The sequence below is a fragment of the Triticum dicoccoides genome, chromosome 6B (genome assembly GCF_002162155.2).
Source record: "Triticum dicoccoides isolate Atlit2015 ecotype Zavitan chromosome 6B, WEW_v2.0, whole genome shotgun sequence".
In the NCBI taxonomy this organism is placed as follows: Eukaryota; Viridiplantae; Streptophyta; class Magnoliopsida; order Poales; family Poaceae; genus Triticum; species Triticum dicoccoides.
In genome coordinates, this window is record NC_041391.1 from 420,846,319 (window position 1) to 420,862,269 (window position 15,951).

Below are 15,951 nucleotides of genomic sequence, written 5' to 3' on the forward strand. Positions count from 1 at the left end.
GTGTTGAGGCCAAGATATTCCATTCCTACCATATGAATCTTGATCTCTAGCCTTCCCCAAGTTGCTTTCCACTCAAATCTTCTTTCCACCAGATCCAAATCCTATGAGAGAGAGTTGAGTGTTGGGGAGACTATCATTTGAAGCACAAGAGCAAGGAGTTCATCATCAATGCACCATTTGTTACTTCTTGGAGAGTGGTGTCTCCTAGATTGGCTAGGTGTCACTTGGGAGCCTCCGATAAGATTGTGGAGTTGAACCAAGGAGTTTGTAAGGGCAAGGAGATCGCCTACTTCGTGAAGATCTACCGCTAGTGAGGCAAGTCCTTCGTGGGCGACGACCATGGTGGGATAGACAAGGTTGCTTCTTCGTGGACCCTTCGTGGGTGGAGCCCTCCGTGGACTCGCGCAACCGTTAGCCTTCATGGGTTGAAGTCTCCATCAACGTGGATGTATGATAGCACCACCTATCGAAACCATGACAAAAACATCCGTGTCTCCAATTGCGTTTGAATCCTCCAAACCCTTCCCTTTACATTCTTGCAAGTTGCATGCTTTAATTTCCGCTGCTCATATACTCTTTGCATGCTTGCTTGAATTGTGTGAAGATTGCTTGACTTGTGCAAAGATAGCTAAAATCTGCCAAAGTCTAAAATTGGGAAAAGGTTAAGTTTTTAATTGGTCAAGTAGTCTAATCACCCCCCCCTCTAGACATACTTCAAGGTCTTACAGCAACCCTCCCGGATACTCAATTGAGCAAAATCTTCTTCCTCTCCTTCGAAGAGGTCGGCTAATATTTTGGCCATAGCCGCTTGATTGTTCGGCCCTTGTCGCTTGTAGTGAGTTGCGTCGCTAGTCCCGTTGTAACAGTACAGAGGATGTCCCCTTTGTTGAAGGGGTTGTACACACCAGGCTATGGCGATGGTCATCACTTCGATCATGGTTAGTTTGTTATGGGCCAGCAGCTGGATTTTGGTGGCCAAAAGGTGCACCTCTGTGCTGTCTAGTTGGGAAGGACTCTTGGGTCGCCAGTTGAACCACTTCTTTAGCGGGGTACTGTATTCGGGCAGCCCCCACTGGACTGGGTCGGAGAGGGGAACAACTTTGATATAGAACCACTCTGAGGTCCATTCCTTGAAATCTTTCTGTGGGGTCCCGATGGGATACCCTGTCTCGGCTATGCGTCGTACCTCTGCTCCACCTACTTCAAACATTGACCCTTCACGGGTATGGGGGATGAGGCAGAAGCATTTTCTCCACAAATCAAGGTGGGATTCGCAGCTCAGGAATATCTCACAGAGGGCCACGAAACTAGAAATATGCAGTATGGACCTCGGGGTGAGGTGGTGAAGCTGGATCCCATAGAATTCTAATAGACCCCGCAAGAAGGGGTGAATGGGAAAGCCTAGGCCCCGTAGAAGAAGGGGCACGAAACATACCCTCTCTTCCTTGCTTAGCAGGGAAGTCTTCGATGAACACTTGGCCATCCACGGAGATCAATCCAGCGCGGGAAACAAGATCCGCTGCCGGAAGATATCCTTCCGTCTGTAGATTACTCAGTGGAAGGCGTGATATAGAGCAGCTTGCCTAGTCACCTGGAAGAGGACCGTGAGGTCGTGAAGAAGAGCCTGGGGCGTCGGCCATGGCATCTAAAATTTCTTAGGCATTGGCTTCTGGGGGAGGAACGAGTCAGTTGCCCCCCACACTTTTGGATCTATAAATAGGCGTTTCGTCCTAAAGTTGAAAGGACAGGTCTGCAAAAAAGGGGACATTGGGTCGTTTGCCTTCTAAAAGGGCACACGACAGTCAAAGTTTGCCCTTGCCCCGAGGAAAGCATTAACTCCGATGGCCCCACCATGTGTTAATGAGGTACTCGAATTCCGATGAAGTATTGATCCGGATCATGTTGGGTGACGAACCTCCAACATTAATCCGGATTCCAGATAGTATTTGGCGATGGAACTCTGCTCCGGATGATACAAGTAAAGGTGAAGAACTCACCTTGCAAGCCGGAGATTTGAAGCAAGCAAGAAGGAAATCCTCGGCGTTGGAGGCTAGTTCGGGGGATACTGAGGGAGTCCTGGATTAAGGGGTCCTCGGGCCGCCGGCCCATTGATTATGGGCTGGACTGATGGGCTACTATGGAGCCGAACTAGGGCATGGACATGTGACCGGACAGGAGATCTTTGGAGTCGTGGTGTGCCCTCCAAGTCAGGATTTAGCGTGATAATTACTATGTTGTAACCGATCGCATGTAACTCTAACCCTATCGGTGTCTATATAAATCAAAGGGTTTTAGTCTTTAGGGCTAGAGCAACATCCTACACCCCATCAACCTAGGGTTTAGCTCGCCCGATCTCAAGGTAGATCGAATCTGTAATCATACCATACACATCAAATACAATCAAGCAGGACGTAGGGTTTTACCTCTTAGAGAGGGCCCGAACCTGGGTAAACATCATGTTCATCGCCCCTTGTTCCCCATTGATCCTAGATCCACAGCTTAGGCCCCTACCGAAGATGCGCCAGTTTTGACATCGACAATATGCCCAAAGTGCATGTGCCAATATTAGTTTTACTGGATTTATCAGAAGCAATAGCAGCAACAACAGTACCAGTAATTGTGCTTCCTCTAAGAACATATAACTTGGGCAGAATTCATGTTACCTATCATATGAATGTGGGAACCTTTTGTTACCTTCAGAACTCCACTTGAACCAGAGTGCTTGTACCCTTTGACATCAAGAGTACTCGGTGAGATGAGGTTTCTGGCCATGCCTGGTATGTGTCTCACATCTGTCAACGTGCGCATCATGCCCTTCATGTGTTCTGATCTGAACAGAACCAATGCCCACAATCTCACGTGGGTTGTCATCTCCCATATGCACAACACCTCCACTCTACACAAACTAATAAGTACTGAACCAATCTCTGTTACAACATATATGGAACGAATAGGCAGATCAAGTATCCATTCATCATGACATGAAACACATCCAACAAAAACAACTAAAGCATCATCTGAATGAGACTTATTACCGGATGTAACATTAACCTTACCATCATCATCGGACTTGTATTTAGGTTTCCACATACAATTTCTCTTCTCCTTATTTTCCAACTTCCAACAGTCATCAATGAGGTAACCTTCTTTCTTACAATACCTGCAGATATTTTCCTTCCCAGATCATCTGGACTTCGAACAACCTCTACCATTCTTGCTACTTGTTGTTGTTGTAGTATTCTTTTTTCGCTCAGGCCTGCCTCGTACCTACAAAGCTTCTCCTTTGGAGGACGATTCCTTAGATTGCAACATATCTTTTCATCTTTTCCTTCTGTTGAAGGGCCTCATATACTTCAGCAACAGTTAGTTCATCACGACAATATAATATGGTATCTCGAAAATTTAAAAACGAACTAGGCAGAGAGAATAAAAGCGGAAGACCTAAATCTCCATCATCACACTTTACGTTCATAGACCGTAAGCCAGAAACGATCTCCTTGAATATTGATAAGTGGTTTAGCACTGAACCACCTTCTTGCAACTTGTGTGTGAACAACTTCATCTTCATGTGCATCTTACTGGTTAGATCCTCAGACATGCAGATCAACTCCAGTTTCAGCCAGAGAGGTGTTGCGGATTTCTCCTCCAACACTTCTTGCAAAATATTGTTAGATAGATGAAGATGAATCAAAGACAAAGCCTTATGATCACTACGCTTCTCATCCTCGGTCCACGGCTTCAGTTATTTTCCACCGAAGCCATCTAGCGCCTCGTCGAGATCGGGATGCGCCAGCACAGCCCGCATCTTTACTTGCCACAAGGAAAACCTCGTGTCGCAGTCCAGCAGCGAATATCGAACTTCATTGATGCCATGTCGTCGAAACCCTAGACAGAAACAAGGTTCTGATTCCACTTTTTAGAGATACAAGAGGGAAATCAACTCGACGAAAAACAAAAACAAGCAGGAGACACGGGATTTTAACATAGAAAATCCCTGCAACAGCCAGCCAATCTTCACTATATCAGGGGATGTTACACACGCTGGGGTTTACAACTGATCAACGTATCCCGTGCGACGGCTTACAAGAGGTATATATAACACATGTGATCTAGGCCAATACTGATTCGGCGACGGGCCTCGCTCCGCTCGCTCGTTCAAAAGTTAGTCTTTCTCTTTATAATTGAATTTGAAGCATAACATAACAATTTGAAGATGAAAAGCCCTCATCTCCCCAAGTGCTGCCCTCAGGAGGACTATAAGCCTAACTTATGTACTATCCGGAACCGAGGTAGCAGGAACCTGAGCAGAAATTCCTGTGACTCAACAGCAGACCTATCTTCTTTTTCCTGATCCATTGTAATGTTCACCTAGCATATATAGAATTTTGTGGTTGAACCTTTTGTATGTAGCAGTAGTAGAGTATTGAGAATCGCATTTGGACATTTGGACCCCGACCCCCGCGTCGCCTAGGAGGCGACTCGGGGGAACCCTAGCCCGCCGCGCCGCCACCCCCTCTCCCCGGCTCCCCCTGCCGCGCCGCCGCCAGAGGAAACTGCCGGGCGAAGCCCGCGCGGCGGACGGCGGCGGCGGGGCTTCCCGCTCGCGCGCGCGGCGTCGTTCCCGACGGCGAGGGCTCCAGGTGGGGGAGGCTCGGCCTCCGGCGCTGCGGCCGTCGCGGCGCTCCCCGGCGGCCCTCTGCTCCGTCTCGCGCTCCTCCTCCGTCAGCCCTTGCAGCGCCTCCTTGGCTGGCGGTTTTTTCGGCCGTCCGGCCGGTGCGGCGGCGCCGGCGAGTCTCTGTACTCTCGGCGCGTCGGGGTGGGGTGGCAGCCCCCCTCCTGCTTCTGGTGGTGGGTGGAGTGGCGTGGCCTGGAGCTTGGCCGGCCGTGGCTGCGGCGTAGGCGTGCGGGTGCTTAGGCGCCAGATTTGGTCCACGCCCGATCTGGCCCGCCGGCTTCTATTGGCGGCGACGAAGGTGGATCTGGCGTGGTGGTGACGCCCCCTAGCGCCGCCGCCGCGCCTCCCCCTCGCCTCCCCTCCCTCTGCCGCCGCCTGAGGGCCTCCCAATGATGGTGGCGGCGGGATGGCCGCGGTGCAGCCGGCGGGCTGTGTCGGCGGGTCTGGGCCGCGCGGGCGGCGTGGGGGCTGCGGACGCTGGCGCAGTGGCAGTTCCTCGCAATCCGTCATGGCTCCATGTAGAAGATCCGCCTCTGCTTCGATCTGTCCCGATCCGTGCTGGCGCCGGTCCTTGGCGGCGGCTTCAGCGTCCCCTATGGCCGGCCTGGTGGATCTGGCGTGCGGGTGAGGTTCCAGGGGAAACCCCTGGCTGGTGCGGCAGCCTCCCCAAAGTCGACGCCTTTGGCGCCGATCCCCTTCCTGAAGGCTTTGGGGTGGATCCTCTCCCTTCCGCCTCCTACTCGAGCTATGGCGAAAGCTTTTGTTCCCCTGGTCTGGGCGTCGACGGCACCCTGGTGTCGTGCTCCTTCTTGAAGGCGGCGGCTGGGAACAACTCTTGGTGGCGGGGCTGCTAGTGGCGTGGTGGCGGTGCGCTTCGGCCTTCTACTTGGTGCCGAGCCTTGCTTCGCGGGACCAGCGGACGGTTTCTTTGGTGGATCGGTGTTTCATCCATACATTGATGGCGACGGATCTTGACGGCATGGCGCAGTGCAGATTCGGAGTTCGATGTGGGAGGATGGACTCGCGCAGGAGGACGACGCTGTCTGGCGTCGTGGTGACGTCGATGGCAGAGAGATCTGGCATGGTAGATGCAACAGTACAGCTCTAAAGATGGACTCGTGGCAGGTGGCTGCGGGGGCCTCATACCCGGCAGGCGTCCTGGTTGAGAAGTGCGCCGGACTGGTAGGTGCCCCATACCAGGCAGGCGTCCTGGTTGGAACCTCAGGTCTTAGATGTTTAGGTTTGGCTGCAATGTCTGTTTGGTATTAGGCCCAGACTATCAGCGCCCCTTCATCATTTGGATAGCCGTAGCGACAGTTGTTGCTTAGACGGTGACTTTAGTCTTGCTGTTGTATTTCTTTGTAAGGTCTTGTGAGAATAATTAATAAAGTGGCCGTATGCATCGCCCAGATGCAGAGGCCGGGGGTCATCCTCCTTTTCTAAAAAAAAGTAGTAGAGTATTGATTTTGAGCCGGAATTATCAGCTGTTTTATGACAAGAAGGCGCATCAAGTAGGTGGCCAACCCAGCCCCTGCAGCTAGGAGGAGCCCATCCTGCCCGTGATCCCCAGCCGAAACCTGCAAGATCCTGCCCATTTCTCTTGACTTGTGCATGGCCCTCTCCCCTCTGGTCCCAGTTTTCACATGTCCACCTCCAGTCCGATCCTCATCTCGATTTGAAGAGCGTCGCAAGCAGCACTGAAAGTTCACCAAAATGGACTGGCATAGCAAACAGTATATGTGCGCATAGTTGGACTGCATATTCTTGTTCCCCTTCCCTTTGATAAAATCAAATCAAATCTGACGACACCTCGAATTAGGAGGATGGATACTGAATCTGGGGAAGGTTTCTCTCTCCTCCCTCCAACCACTTGCTTGTGCATGCATGATATATAAGTAGAAGTAGAGAGCCTCCCACGGCTCACACAAAGTTAGCACTCACCCTCACTCGCCTGCTGGTGGTTATAACCAACCAACCAACCTCCTCCTCCCACTCAAAACCTCCTTCCTCTGTTTAGTTACTACTCGGCCACCATGAAGTTTATGAAACTTGGCACCAGGCCCGACACCTTCTACTCCTCCGACTCCCAGAGGTACGTGCTGATCCTCATTCCGCGCCATCTCTCTCAGATAGTTTCTTGTGCCTGATTCCGCGCTACCTTCTGCTCCAGGTCCGTGTACACGGAGGTGGCCACTGACCTGCAGATCCTGGTCGGCAAATGCCTCTACCATCTCCACAAGGTAATGGACGAACCAATCCAAGAACCAGATTCATTCATGTCTCTCTCTATGTGATTCCACAACCCTGCCGATTTGTTTTCGCACATGTTACGATCGCAACCTCTCATTGTTTCTCTAATCTTAGCTTGCATAGCCATGCAAGGATTGATTTCCTGGTTTGTGTTGGCCGTTGGAATGAATCTCTTATCGATCGGATCCTATTCCTCACAAGATTGTTTGTTTCCTGATGACAGTTTCCTCTGCTCTCCAAATGCCTGCTTCTGCAAGCGCTCTGTGCCGAGTCCGGCTGCGGCGGCGACGGCGACGTCATCGAGCTCGCCGGCTTCCCGGGCGGCGCCGAGGCGTTCGAGGTCTGCGCCAAGTTCTGCTACGGCATCACAATCACCGTCAGCGCACGCAACCTCGTCCCGCTCCGCTGCGCGGCCGCTCACCTCGGCATGTCCGAGGCCGCCGATCGCGGCAACCTCGTGGCCAAGCTCGACTCCTTCCTCGCCTCTTGCCTCCTCCGCCGCTGGAAGGATGCACTCGCCGTGCTCCACTCCACGCGCCACAACGTGCCGCTATGCGAGGAGCTCGGCCTCACCTCCCGCTGCGTGGACGCCGTCGCCGACCTCATCGCCAACCCTGCCGTCGCCCTTGTCCCCGCCAAATCCACGTCCGCGTCCCCCTGGTGGGCGCACGACGTCGCGGAGCTCGGCGTTGATATGTTCTGGCGTATCATGGTGGCCGTAAAATCGACCGGCGCCGTCAATGAGAAGACCATCGGCGACGCGCTCAAGACGTACGCGCGCCGGTGGCTGCCCAACGTTGCCAAGGACGGGCTCGCCGCGGAGCAACCGTTCGACGACGCCGTCGGCGCCAGCGTGAAGCAGATCACCACGAGGCACCGCCTCCTCCTGGAGAAGATCGTGAGCCTTCTCCCGGTGGACAAGGACGCCGTCTCCTGCGCCTTCCTCCTCAAGCTCCTCAAGGCGGCCAACATCCTGAGCGCGTCCCCCGCGTCCAAGGCAGAGCTGGTGAGGAGGGTGGCATGGCAGCTCGAGGAGGCCAGCGTTAGCGACCTGCTCATCCCGTCAGTGTCCTGCATGAGTGACATGCTGTACGACGTGGACGCCGTGGCGGCCATTCTCCACGAGTTCGCGCTGCGGCACGCGGCGGCCACCGCGCCGGCGAGGAGCCCCGACGACAACAGCCCGGCACGGTCGGACGGGCACCGGCGGTCGAGGTCCGACGAGAGCGTGGGGTTCGACGGCGCGCGGCGGTCGTCGTCGGCCGCGCCGGTGTCGCAGTACGCGTTGGCGAGGGTGGGCAGGCTAGTGGACGCGTTCCTGATGGAGGTGGCCAAGGATCCCCACCTGCCCGTGGAGAAGCTGCTCGCGATTGCCGAGGCCGTGCCTGACAGCGCTCGCCCGGAGCACGATGGGCTCTACAAAGTCGTCGACTCGTACCTCAAGGTGATTTCTTTTTTCAATCCTCAAATTCGTTGTGTCGCGTCGCAGCGCAGACCCCTACTTGGAAGTTGGATAGTTTTTCAACTTGTTTGCATAAACAATGGAGAGTTCTAATCTGCCAAAAAAAAAAAAACTGTACATTGCAGGCGCATCCGGAGATGAGCAAGAGCGCAAGAAAGCGGCTGTGCCGGGTGATCAACTGCCGGAGGCTGTCGGAGAAGGCGTGCTCGCACGCGGCGCAGAACGAGCTCCTCCCGCTCCGCGTCGTGGTGCAGGTGCTCTTCTTCGAGCACGCTCGGGCGGCGGCGCTGTCGGGCGCGCCCGTCGCCGGCGAGCTGCCGAGCAACATCAAGGCGCTGCTGTCCAAGTCCGGGTCGGAGGAGGACGACGCCGACCGGGTGGACGAGCAGCGGCTCCGCGCCCTGGCGTCGGGCGCATCCCCGGGAGACGACTGGAGCGTGGAGGGGCTCCGGCGCGCGGCGTCCAAGATCGCCACGCTGCGCATGAAGATGGAGGAGGACGATGAGGACGACGAGGAGTTCGTGCGCAAGGCCGGGCTGTCGCGCAGCGCGTCGCTGCGGTTCAGGGCCTTCTGTGCTATGCCGGCGGGGAACCCGAAGCGGATGCTCAGCAAGCTCTGGCCGCTGGGAAGAAGCGTCTCCGCCGACCGGCATTAGCAGCCCAGCACCACTAGCAGCCAGCCATTAGGTTTTTGTAATTTGCTTCTTCCGTCGCATATTTTTGTTGGGTTGCCTACCTTGCCCAAGGCCCAAGGTTGTTTTGTTTCTCTCTTCGTGTAGCTGCGAGTGATCATGCATAATTGTCAAAATAAATCAAATAGGAACTGCACAGGTTACTTCTACATACTGTATACTATTATACGAATCCATATCAACTGTCGCTGCTTTAGCAGAGTATGCTTTTTTGAAGAATTATCAACCCGATCGAGTGGCAGCGCTTGACAAAACATGGTCATGATGATAGCAGTTTCGAATCATGTTTGATAGTACTACGTATAAGAAAGAGGCCATCCATCACCAAGCACTATCTTCCTTTCCGTATCCTATGATTGCCATCCACTTGGCAAAGAATTGCATCTAGAAGAGTTAAAGAAAACAAGGACAGAGAGAGGGAGAGAGAGAAATGAGCATGGTGAGAAATTCCACGGGAGAATCAAATGCACCGAAGATAACAATAATTTTCTTGCCTTTCAACCTGAAAGATCCTCTTTGTTAGGTCTGGCGCGTGTGGAGGGTCCGAATATGTTATGTGCGCGCGGCTTGATGATGATGGGATGATGAGACCTCACCTCAGCTCCAAATGTTGGGTCAGCAACCACCGAGCCAGCAACAACAGCTCAGCATGGCCTGCCCTAATTTTCTAGGCGCATATGATGGTCGATCTTCAGCTTCTTGCTCATCAGTAGCATGGGGGCAGCCTCATCCACCTCAGGCCCCAGTGCCGCTTCACAATTCAGAGAGGCTATGTCGTGTCCTGGAGAAATTTCTTCGCTAGGGTACATCCGGCGCAACATCTACCGATTTGCTATTATTCATCTTTTGCGACGTGTCTCAGATTGTCTAGAGGTTCATCATTGCTTTTCTTTCCCTGCCAATGTCCCATCTTAATTGTTCTCAATTCTGATTACTTAGTGGAGAAAAGTGTGTCACGCTCCATTTTTGAATGCCTATCGCTTCTCGTCACTTTAATCTGTTTATTATGTCTTGATAAATAATAGTATTTGAGGACGGGGCCCGTTGGCTGGGCAGCTGAGGTTGCTGCCAGCCCACCCGAGTTCAAGTCCTGGCTTGAACGCGTGGTGCTCGCGGAGTTTCTCTTATAAATAAATGCCAATGAGGGTTAGCCCTTGGGTTGGTCTCATTTTTTGATAAATAATAGTATTTAGAGAGTTGTTATAGATCACTTGATTCTTTTTATAAAGGTCATTTTTATTACTCCCTCCATTTTTGTATACAAAATCACTATGAAAAATATATAGTTTGCAGCTATGCAAGACCATTAACAATAATCGAGGCAAAAAATGATGACGTTGCCTCGTACAAGCAACTCATGGTTTAACTACTCGCATGCATGCACTTAATGATAATGACACTCTCAATTACGTACTTCCTCCCTTATGTTCAAATTTGCATGCACATTATTAATTAACCCGATAAACAGGAAGGCAAGTTGGCTTGCAAAGCATGCATTAAATTTTACCTTGATACCTGTAATTTAAGTTTGTGGCATTGTATTAGGAAATGAAGGGAGTAACTGACAAGAGCTTTGCTACACCTATATAAATTTTTCTAGGTAGCTTACCAACGAGCTGAGGTGACCAGATTTGGTTGGGAGGAAAAAAAAAAGGCCCATGCCCACCCCATGAAATTGGGGGTGGGGGGGTGGGGGAGGTATTTAGTTGTGGATAGGAAAGAACGTAACTTTTCGTAATAGATTACGTGGTGTAGTATTTTTGAACTAAAAATGTAGCATCAAGGATACATATATTATAATGAGTATACACCGAGTTCTTCATAATTAGGATGCACATAGCCAACACAAACTTACACACACTAAAAAAGAGAAAAGAAAAACGTCGCCAACAATAATGCCATAGAAGAATGAAACCGTTACTACGAAGCGGAGGGTGGAGAGCCTATTTGTAGACTACATTGCTATCCATGTGGGATAAAAATCATCCTTGGCCACCTACTTCAAACACATCCACACCGTTGTAAAGAACGGTTGGTACTCTACTCGATATAGAGTAGATACAAGTTGGATGCTATTTTAATGACAGACCACGTAGAGCAGACAAAAGATGGATTGAGGATGGCATGTTTAATTGTTTCGTCGTGAGGACAAAAACACCACATTTTTTACTTCCTTATCAACTACGGCGAGCATGGTTGTCCTTGGTTAGGATGGCACCTCGAGGAAGGTACCACATGATTTAGTTTACTTTAGTTGTATCTTCCACTTCTAGATATTTTTGTTATTATCCACTAGAATTTCTGAGTGCGAACGTGCCCGATACATTGAGTCTACCCTAAACTCGTTTAGCACAAGATCCCAGTAAAACACATCCCGGTCCTAGGTTAGTTTGGTAGAATCCAAGCAGGCTAGATATAGTGCCATACTGCCATGGCACGAGACGGGGAAAGACTAAATCCCATGCGAAGATATATACGGTGGTGATGTGGTCAAAATTTGTGCAGGCGTATCATTTTTAGAGAGAGCAATGCATTATAAGCCTAGATATTATTTTCAGAGAGTAGCGTTTTCTAGCACCCTATCCCCCCGAAAGAGAATCTCATACCCATTCCTAATTGTCAAGGATTCTAAGCGCAAAAGATGTTTCTTTGCCGCCATCGAACGTGCCCCAAAATATAAATCTCCATGTGTTTCCTACATGTCAGAGACACAATTGTCGGGCTCAAATACTTTTTGCACGAGAGAGTTTGCCACTCCTTCCCAATAAGAAGCTTATACAAGTATTTGTTAAGGCATTCTTTATGATTTGGTTTCTATGTATAGCAAGTCATCCATGATCCTTCTGTGAGAAAATCACATCCCATTTGGCTTGCCTATTGATAACCCACAAGTATATGGGATCACGACAGTTTTCGAGGATAGAGTATTCAACCCAAACTTATAGATTCGACATAAGGGAAGCCAAAGAATATTTGCAAGTATTGGCAGCTGAGTTGTCAATTCAACCACACCTGGAGATTAGTTATCTGCAGCAAAGTGAACAGTAGCAAAGTAGTATGATAGTTTTGATAATAGTAGCAACAACAATAGTAACGGTAACAATGATAGCAGTGATTTGGTAGCAATAACGATTGCAGTAGCAGCAGTAGTAACTTAGCAAGAACAATGTAAGGTAAATTCGTAGGCATTGGATCGGTGATTTGTTGGATGATATTCATCACGAGACAGTCATAACCTAGGGCGATACGACACTAGCTCAAGTTCATAAATATAATGTAGGCATGTATTCCGTAGATAGTCATACGTGCTTATGGAAAGAACTTGCATGACATCTTTTGCCCTACCCTCCCGTGGCAGCGGGGTCCTATTAGAAACTAAGGGATATTAAGGCATCCTTTTAATAGAGAAGTGGAACAAAGCATTAGCACATGGTGAATACTTGAACTCCTCAAACTACGGTCATCACCGTGAGTGGTCCCAACTATTGTCACTCCAGGGTTGCCGAATCATAACACGTAGTAGGTGACTATAACTTGCAAGATCGGATCTAGAACATGGATATAATGATGATAAAATAAACGGTTCAGATCTGAAATCATGGCACCCGGGCCCAAAGTGACAAGCATTAAGCATGGCAAAGCCCTAGCAACATCAATCTCAGAACATAATGGATACTAGGGACCAGGCCCTAACATAATAACTCGATTACATGATGAATCTCATCCAACTCCTCACCGACCAGCGAGCCTACAGAGGAATTACTCACTCCCGGTGGGGAGCATCATGGAATTGGCAATGGAGAAGGGTTGGTGATTACGAAGATCGAAGATCCCCCTCTCCGGAGCCCCAAACGGGCACTAGATCTGGCCTCCCGATGAAGAACATGAGACAGCGGCGGCTCCGTCTTATGAAACACGATAATTCTTTCTCCCTGATTTTTTCTGGAAAAATAGGATTTTATAGCATTGGTTTCAGGGTCTTCGGGGCCACCGGGTGGGGACAACCCACCTGGGCGCGCCTGGAGGGGGTCGCGCGCCCTGGTGGGTTGTGCCCACCCAGGTGCCCCCTCTGATGGTTCTTGGCTCCAGATATTTTCTTTTATTGTATAAAAAATGCTCGCAAAGTTTCGTTCCATTCCGAGAACTTTTATTTATGCACAAAAACAACACCATGGTAGTTCTGTTGAAAACAACATCAGTCCGGGTTAGTTTCAGTCAAAATCATGCAAATTAGAGTCCAAAACAAGAGGAAAAGCATTAGAAAAAATAGATACGACGGAGACGTATCACCTATATATTTACTTTTCGCTGCCACCTTGCCCGAAGTATCTGGATCTATAGTAATCTAGCCTTGCAGAATCCCTTTCAGGCAAAGAAATGGCAAGGTTACCAATTACTGGAAATTCTTACTCAAGCAATACTTGACGATGCTGGAACACCGGATCAAGGCTGAGAATGTGGCACTTCTAAAAAATTGGATAGAATGACATCTATGATAGTGATATCAATAGTTTAGCTCTTTTACACATCATGATACCTAGACTGGAATTGGAGTTCTAGGTAACTAGAGGCAATAATATTGTATTACTATATTTCTGTGTTCATAATTTAGAGTTTATATTATATGTTATAACTGATATGATCCTGGAATATGTGATTCATTGGAAAACTCATATGCACATGTAGAACGATAAACGGTAAAATATGATTCCTAGTCCTGCCTCTAAGACTAGCTCAAGTGTTGTTGGTGATCACGTTTTCCAGATCTTGAGATATTGTTAAGTATAACGATAGTCTCAAAACAACATTGAGAGTATGACCCAAACTTGTTTGTTATACTTTGAGATAATATCATCACGAGTCAATTGTTATAACACGGAGTGTTAACTTGTGATTTTAGTTCCTTGGACCATGAGAGTGTCGTCGTCACTTCTTGCCGTACGATGAGCTTTGGGGTTGCTCTGTTGGGGAACGTTGCATGGGAAACAAAAAATTTACTAGCTCACCAAGATCAATTTAGGAGATGAGCATTTACGAGAGGAGAGATTGCATCTACATACCCTTGTAGATTGCTAAGCGGAAGTGTTGAGAAACACGGTTGATGTAGTCGAATGTCTTCGCGATCCAATCATGATCCATCTCGTGAACTCCCGATCCAAGTGCCGAACGGACGGCACCTCCGTGTTCGACACACGTACGGCTTGATGACGCCTTCACCTCCTCGATCCAGCGAGCGATGGTAAAGTAGTAGCCCGAGTCCTCCGGCAGCACGATGGCGTGGTGGTGGTGATGGTGGATGAATCTCAGCAAAGATTCGCTAAGCACTATGGAGAGGAAGAGGGATGAGATTGAGAGGAGAGGCAGCGCCGTGGCGTAGAGATCTGCTCAAGGGTGCAGCTGCCCTCTCTCTACCCTCTATAAATAGGAGACAGGGAGGAGGAGGGGGCGCCCTAGATCCCATCTAAGGGGGCGGTGGCCACAAGGCAGATGGGGGCGCCCCCTAGGGAAACCCTGGGGTGGCTTGCCCCCCAAGCCAAGTGGAGGGAACCCTAGATGGGGCACCCCACCTCTCCTGGTTACGTGAGATGGGGTGAGGGGGGCGCACAACCCCTTAGTGGGCCTCCCCTTGGCCCATGAGCCCCCCAATACTTGTCCTCCCCGCCCCCCCCCCCCGAAACCAATTTCGGTCATGCTTGTCATCACCCGATACCTCCGGAACAATTCTGGACTCCAATATCCTTCGTCCAATATATCAATCTTCACCTCCAGACCATTCTGGAGTTCCTCGTCATGTCCAAGATTTCATACGGGACTCCGAACAACCTTCGGTAACCACCATAATGACTTAACTATACTTTTATCATCACCAAACGTTAGGTGTGTAGACCCTGCGGGTTCGAGCACTATGCAGACATGACCGAGACACCTCTACGGTCAATAACCAATAGCGGGACCTGGATGCCCATATTGGTTCCTATATATTCTACGAAGATCTTATCGGTCGAACCTCGATGTCAAGGATTCAGCTAATCCCGTATGCAGTTCCCTTTGTCTATCAGTATGTTACTTGCCCGAGATTCGATCATCGTTATCTCCATACCTAGTTCAATCTCGTTACCGGCAAGTCTCTTTACTCATTCCGTAATACAAGATCCCGTGGCTAACTCATTAGTCACATTGCTTGCAAGCTCATTGTGATACTGTATTACCGAGTGGGCCCTGAGATACCTCTCTGTCATACGGAGTGACAAATCCCAGTCTTGATCCATGCCAACTCAATAGACACCCTCGGAGATACTGTAGAGCACCTTTATAGTCACCCAGTTACGTTGCAATGTTTGGTACACACAAGGTACTCCTCCGGTGTCGGTGAGGTGCATGATCTCATGGTCATAGGAACATATACTTGACATGCAGAAAAAACAGCAACAAACTTGACACGATCATATGCTACGTTTATAGTTTGGGTCTTGTCCATCACATTATTCTCCTAATGATGTGATCCTGTTATCAAATGACAACTCATGTCTATGGCTAGGAAACCATTGTCATCTATGGCTCACGAGGGACACGTTGTTGTCTATGTATCCACACATGTATCTGAGTTTCCGATTGATACAATTCTAGCATGGATAATAAACGATTATCATGAACAGGGAAATATGATAATAACTAATTTATTATTGCCTCTAGGGCATATTTCCAATAGTCTCCCACTTGCACTAGTGTCAATAATCTAGTTCACATCACCATGTGGTTAACACCCAATGAGTTTTGGGGTCGATCATGTTATGCTTGTGAGAGAGGTTCTAGTCAACGGATCTGCAACATTCACATCTGCGTGTACTTCGCAAATCTCTATGTAATATTGT

The 15,951-nt window shown here is 49.6% G+C and overlaps 1 protein-coding gene across 1 annotated transcript; it reads left to right on the forward strand.

The window, feature by feature from the left end:
- Positions 1-6,604: 6,604 nt before the first annotated feature.
- LOC119324588 (BTB/POZ domain-containing protein At1g67900-like) lies at positions 6,605-9,228 on the forward strand. The gene is made up of 4 exons (XM_037598366.1): positions 6,605-6,767; positions 6,846-6,915; positions 7,149-8,369; positions 8,513-9,228. The coding sequence occupies exons 1-4, from the start codon at positions 6,709-6,711 to the stop codon at positions 9,041-9,043; spliced, it is 1,881 nt and encodes a 626-aa protein (XP_037454263.1). The 5' UTR covers positions 6,605-6,708; the 3' UTR covers positions 9,044-9,228.
- The last annotated feature ends 6,723 nt before the right edge of the window (positions 9,229-15,951 follow it).

Excerpts from the sequence above, each read along its gene's own strand:
- LOC119324588 (XM_037598366.1), top strand. The coding sequence starts at position 6,709 with ATGAAGTTTATGAAACTTGGCACCAGGCCCGACACCTTCTACTCCTCC. Across the intron at positions 6,768-6,845 it reads TACTCCTCCGACTCCCAGAG|GTCCGTGTACACGGAGGTGG; the intron begins GTACGTGCTGAT and ends CTTCTGCTCCAG. Across the intron at positions 8,370-8,512 it reads TCGTCGACTCGTACCTCAAG|GCGCATCCGGAGATGAGCAA; the intron begins GTGATTTCTTTT and ends TGTACATTGCAG.